This window comes from Aedes albopictus, chromosome 1 (genome assembly GCF_035046485.1).
Source record: "Aedes albopictus strain Foshan chromosome 1, AalbF5, whole genome shotgun sequence".
Taxonomy (NCBI): Eukaryota; Metazoa; Arthropoda; class Insecta; order Diptera; family Culicidae; genus Aedes; species Aedes albopictus.
The window spans coordinates 110050024-110056529 of NC_085136.1; the positions used below are offsets into that span (position 1 = coordinate 110050024).

General features: G+C 34.7%; 1 protein-coding gene across 2 annotated transcripts in view; it reads left to right on the forward strand.

The window, feature by feature from the left end:
• LOC109433005 (MAL-like protein) overlaps positions 1–5817 on the forward strand; it is a 141596-nt gene extending 135779 nt beyond the window's left edge. For both annotated transcript variants that reach the window (XM_062845187.1, XM_062845186.1), the window contains exons 2-4: positions 4557–4728; positions 5010–5318; positions 5392–5817. In XM_062845187.1, the coding sequence (XP_062701171.1) occupies positions 4612–4728; positions 5010–5318; positions 5392–5466 (501 nt within the window). In that variant the 5' untranslated portion in view covers positions 4557–4611 and the 3' untranslated portion in view covers positions 5467–5817. The remainder of the gene's footprint in view (positions 1–4556; positions 4729–5009; positions 5319–5391) is intronic.
• Positions 5818–6506: the final 689 nt, after the last annotated feature.

A 6506-nucleotide genomic window follows, 5' to 3' on the forward strand; every position in this document is an offset into this window, starting at 1 on the left:
GGTGCCAATGGAACGTATGGGAAAAATTTGACCATCGAATTTCAAAAACGGGTAGTGCTCAAAAGTTTCGTCTCCTCAAAAAAAGTCCCTATGCAAAATTTCAGCTCAATCGGACTTCGCTAAGGGGTGGCCCAAAGCGGTCAAAGTTTGGCTGTTTTGAAACACGAAAAATATCCCAAGTTAGGGATACATGAAAATTACGAAATCGAAAAATTTTTTTTTGATGCCAAATGCCTTAAAAGTGCATGAAACGTTGAGATCTGGTGTTATCTCAAAAATTTTTTTTTTGGAAAAAAATTGACTTTTTGGACTTAGAAAATTTTTGAGTTGGGGGAGTGAAATTAATTTGAAATGGAGGAATTGAATTTAGTTGCTGAAATATTCATAGCAATAGTACTGGAACATGTCTTATATCATCGATGGCAACTGCTAGCATATTATATATCATATATCGTTAGGGTGGTTCACTTATTTTGCATTAGGGTGACCCTTTTTGTAGAAAAATTTAAAAATTAAGATAATAGTATTAAAAAATCTCTTATAAAACTGTAAGTCATTTTCAATGTTGAATATATATAATATTTCATTAGGGTGGCTCATTTATTTTTAATTAGGGTGGTTCTTTGAGATGGAAATTAAGAACAAAAAAATATTTCCCGAAAATTTACCACTCATATTTTTGTATAGTTTAATATCATGATCCTTTATTGGCATGTAACACTTTGTTAAGATATTCCTAGAGCAACATGTTGAAAGGACGCAACAACCATTGCAAATTTCTGCTTCTCCTGTCCCTCCCGGGCGTATCCCCAATTGTTCATGAAATATTTTATTTTCTTTTTTAAATTTTGAATCTGTTTATTTTTTTGGTGCTTCACTTATTTTGCATAAGGGTGCTCCTTTTTGTAGAAAAATAAATAAAAAAAAAAAACGATAATAGTATTTGTATTTGAATTGTATTTTCCGTTAGGGTTGTTTATTTTTCTTGGAAATTAAGATCAAAAAATACTTCCAGAAAATTCAACCAGGTAATATTTTTCGTATAGTTTCAAGCCATGATTTCCTACAAATCTTTCGGTGACTTATCTATAATGAGATATTCTCTAATTATTATCTCTCCCCTCGTTCTATTTCATTAATCACAAAGTGATTAAAACCTATTTCTATCTACAGAATTAAATATTGTGGTACGGACTACTAAAGAGATTAATTTACTAGAGAGGTTCATCTCATTGTAAGATTTTGAAAAGTTTTGTGAGACTAAATTCAAAAATTCGACTAAACATTTATTCAGCTGTTTCTATGAGGAAAAAGAGTTTGGTTTGAAAAGTAAACTGTTTTTTGTTTTTTCATTAATGCGGTATTTGCAGATATAATTTACTTTTGCAATGGTCATGACCAAGCATGTTCGTACTGAGCGGATGAAATTTATGCTCGCAGTTCCGCAAGGAGCGTTAAAATTCACCCGAGTGAAATTCTCTCCGTGTGCTCAGTGTGGTACTGCGGTGCGGTTTTTTGACAGTTCGAAAAGACATTTAAATTATTTCAACATCCATCTATCAGTTAAGATAGGAATATTTAATAAATACGATGATTTCGGTAGTGCAAATCAATAGAGCATAATTTTCATACGCTCAGTGCGAACAAGCCTGGTCGTAGTAAAAGGGACGTTACGAACGAGTGGGAACGGTTTTGTAATATTTACTAAATTCATGCTGATAGGTTTTTGGTACATTACATCGAATATATGTTCTTAAATTACATCTGATTTTTTTGAACTTTTATTTCCATTTTCTTTTTTGCTATTCCTCTGCGTAGTATTAGTTTCCAACAAGCATTCCGGAAGAGAGAGAGCACATAACACAGCGAAACAAAAATTAAATTTTGGTCTGTCTCAAACGCAAACTTAGGTTAAACGAAATATATGGCATAAATCGTTAGTTTAGATGTTATTCGACGAATTTACACTTGCTTTAAAACATAATTTTCATACTTAATGGATTGCAGTAAAAAAAGCCCAAAATCACATATTTTGCCGTATAAATTGAGGTATAGCTCAAAATCCTGACGTGCCAGAGCAAATCTGAGCCCGGATTCGGATTCAGCGACCCAAAAACTGTCAGAGACACATAAGTTTGCTTTTGAGACAGACCAAAATTTATTTTTTTTTTAATAAGTTCGCTTCTAAGAAAAAAAAAAATGTTTCGCTGTGCAATAATTCTTTTGTGTGCTGACTGCCTTGTACAAATGAGTGCAGTTCAAGTGTAGAAATGTCGTTTGATTCGATTATGGATTTACCAGACACACTTTTTGATTATATGATATCAAAATATGGCTGAAAAGATGTTGCGATTACTATCCAAAAACTGCAGATGTTTCAAGAACCTTTTATGTACTGCTTTGGCAACTTCTTCGTTAACAGCCTTGTAGATTTTGAGCGATCCTATCAAACATGTTTGTGCCTATGAACTTCAGACATTACGTATGTCGAACATACCATTTCGGTTGGTTATCCGAAAAACATCAAAATTCGAGGAGATGAACAGGCCATAGGCTGAAAATCTCGATAATAAAGATATATAAAAAAAATCAACATTCGAGTTGATTTTATCAAATTGAGGTCATTTTTTACAGAAATTGCAGCACACGAAGACAGAAACCAGTTTTTCAATATATTTTTACAATGAATACGATAAATCGTGCTAACTTTTGTTAAGCTGGCTCAGGTAACGCAAAAGTGTGTCGGTAAAGGAACATTTTTAGTGAATAAATATTTTTTCCCATCTATCTCGTATTATGGAAAGCAGTGATCTTCCTTTCTTTTGTCATCGTGTGTTTAATTCCAACGAATGTTTTTGTATGTTTTTGTATCACGTTAGAGTTTAGGTTCACTCACCACTTCGGTATGCTATATGGTAATCTTGTAGCTAAGGTATATTTTGTTTAGATAGATAGAAAGCAACCTACTGTTGTTCTTTCTCCAGCAACGTAACTGTATTTTCGGAAATGAAGCTGCCCAAGACCAAGAATCTTTTTAGAAAAGATAAACAGGAAACTTTTGTTGCACATCATCATCGCCTATCAAGCTGTCATAATTTGGATACGTTTAAAATCAGTTTATTATTCCTTATTTTAAACCATAATAACAATCTGGACCAACATTTGTGTTGCGGAACAACCATTGCAAACGCTTACTTTTCTCGTCCATCCTGGGCGTATCTCAATATTTTATGCAAACTTTTCCCATTAACATATAGAGGAGAGTCAGCTCTATCTGTTACTGGTAAAAGAATCCAGGGACATGAGAAGCAGAAATTTGCAATGGTAGTTACGCCCTTTTCACATGTTGGTCTAGGAATATCTTAACAAAGTGTTACATGCCAATAAAGGATCATGATTTTAAACTATACAAAAATATGAGTGGTATATTTTCTGGAAATATTTTTTTGTTCTTAATTTTCATCTCAACAGAACCACCCTAATTAAAAATAAATGAGCCACTCTAATGAAATATTACATATATTCAACATTGAAAATGACTTTCAGTTTTCTAAGAGATTTTTTAATACTATTATCTTATTTTTTAAATTTTTCTACAAAAAGGGTCACCCTAATGCAAAATAAGTGAACCACCCTAACGATATATGATATATAATATGTTAGCAGTTGCCAACGATGATATAAGACATGTTCCAGTACTATTGCTATGAATATTTCAGCCACTAAATTCAATTCCTCCATTTCAAATTAATTTCACTCCCCCAACTCAAAAATTTTCTAAGTCCAAAAAGTCAATTTTTTTCCAAAAAAATTTTTTTGAGATAACACCAGATCTCGACGTTTCATGCACTTTTAAGGCATTTGGCATCAAAAAAAAAATTTCGATTTCGTAATTTTCATGTATCCCTACCTTGGGATATTTTTCGTGTTTCAAAACAGCCAAACTTTGACCGCTTTGGGCCACCCCTTAGCGAAGTCCGATTGAGCTGAAATTTTGCATGGAGACTTTTTTTGAGGAGACGAAACTTTTGAGCACTACCCGTTTTTGAAATTCGAAAATTCGATTTTCATTGGCACCCTAATGTATATCAATTTCTCTGCTGATCCAAATATACTTTTTTATTGTTCACGGCATTGCCAGAAAGATTTGGAGAATATTTTCCCATTCCAACAACAGCTGCCATCAGTCGGAACGGTCGGAACACCCATTCACATCGATTTGACCTAAATTCTTTCCCCTCATGTCATCACCGTGAAACGCACACATCGACGGATGGGCAAGACTGCTCCGGGAGAAGCACTTGTCCGTTCAACATCTCTCCGTCGCGTGGCAGAATCCCAAAATTGCATTACATCCATTCTATATTTATGTTGAACTTTTCTCACAGCAGGTCACACCAGCTTCACGCATCAGATCTGATTGTTACAGATGCCAAACAGCGGAGCGCGCCAACTCCGTCTTTGTCGTGCGTTTTGGAGTTCACCACCATCACAGAAAGAATGAGAGAAGAGAGTTTAACAATACTTACCACTTGGCATCGTTTCTTTCGTTGCAGGAAATTCACCACATTTACTACACCGGCGCCCGTAGTTCCTAGTTGAAACACCAAGATGTCGCACGCGGTCGTCATTACACGGACAACAACCACCACAACTAGTACCTCGCATCTTGTACTCAACACAGGCTATCTGAAAACGACAGCCGGACTGTTGAAATTGGCGCAACTGGTGAGTATACAATGGTGATCTTTTATTACGTTTTACGAAAAAAAAAAACAAAAATTACTTGTCATAGAAATAATCCAAATTTAGTTTGATTTAAACTTCAATTTAGGTTGAAATAGATACTAACAAAATATTTGGTTTAATTTGACTGCTGTTGGCAGTTGTCTTCATTTGATATGCTTGTTCAATTCGGCGTGGTTGGAATCTACAATCATTGGGTTGAACTTAAATATTAGTGGACCGTTCACGTACTTTTTAAACTATTTCAACGCATCCTTTTCCAGATCATCGGTGCCGTCAATGTGGGAATAGTCGCTTGGTATATGCGCCGCAACCACTCCGTCTATGCCAGCGGCAATCCGGAGCTGTTCTTCCTGCTGATGGCGGTGGCCTTCCTCATTGGCACGTTCTGTCTGCTGGTGTCGTGCCTGGTATCGCTCAGTACCGGCGGAATCATTTCCAAAACGATCTATGAACTGGTCTACCACGCGATTGCCTTCATCCTGATACTCACTTCGTCCATCATTCTGCTGTCCGACGTAACCAGTGGACGATACTACTCGTCGCTCAAGGATGCCTACATGATTGCTTCCGTGAGTAGCTTTTTGCTTACCTCACCTATGAAAATCAACTTTTTCTTACGTTACATTTTTCTTCTACTTTTAGATCCTGGGAATAATCAACGCTGCGCTCTACCTCTTCAGCACCATTCTGGCCCAGAGATCTTACCGAGGAATCTAAGTGCTTAAAAAGTCATCACCCTACTACAGGGTGAACTTAATTTATTGCTTCCAAAGGCAGCGAAACTCATAAACTATATTAATGTATACAACCGTAAGAAAACTAATACCGTGCAAATTTTACAAGCATTTGCATACATCGCTTAAGTGTCTTTAGATGCCACCGAAGAAAAAAAAAAACAAAACTTTTCGAACAAAAACGTGTGCCTAGAAGTTTTACATGCTTTTTATACGAGATGTTTTTCTTTATACAGAATTTTTGATTTTTCTATAAATTTTACGCGAGTTATGATTTATGTTAATAAATGGATACATGTACTGCCAAGGACAGTTACCTATCTTTGTCATTGAATAGGGGTTTCGTTTTATTCTCAGAATGTCTCAAATAAATGGACAACACATTCATTGCTGTTTTATGCATAATTCTCTCGTTATCGGCTTACAGCGTGAGACAATTATGCGTAGAACGGCAGTTAAATTAAGCCTTTGAGGAGATTACTTCGTACTGTATTTATATAAAGAGAGAAATAAATGTTCAAAAACCCTTCAATACTCACTTGTTTCTTGTAGGATTAAAACTTCTAGCGATTAACCCTCTAATACCCAATCCCGCCTTTAGACGGGGTATAGTTTGAGTATTTTTGTAATTTTTGTTTCGTGGAAAATCTTTTTTTTTATATTTTTGGCTGATATTTAGGACTGTTTTGTATATCTCAAAATGACTTTTGGTGTATATTAAAGTGTATTTACATTTTTTAAAAATCATTGAAATATTGATGTTTGAGTCACCTTTTAGAAGTCATTGTTTATTTTGTATTGAATCGCTACAATTATAATATTTTAAATTTTTCCCAAATCATTCTACCCTAGTTTAGTAGTTTAAGGGAATCGAATACACTCTAAAATTATTTTCCCTAAAACTACACGGAAAATAAAATTTTCTTTGAAAAAAAACAAAAATAAAAATATTTCAACAATAATCATAAAATCTCAAAATGTTTTCATCTCTAAAAATCTGTACCCCAAATAGGCTTCCAGGAA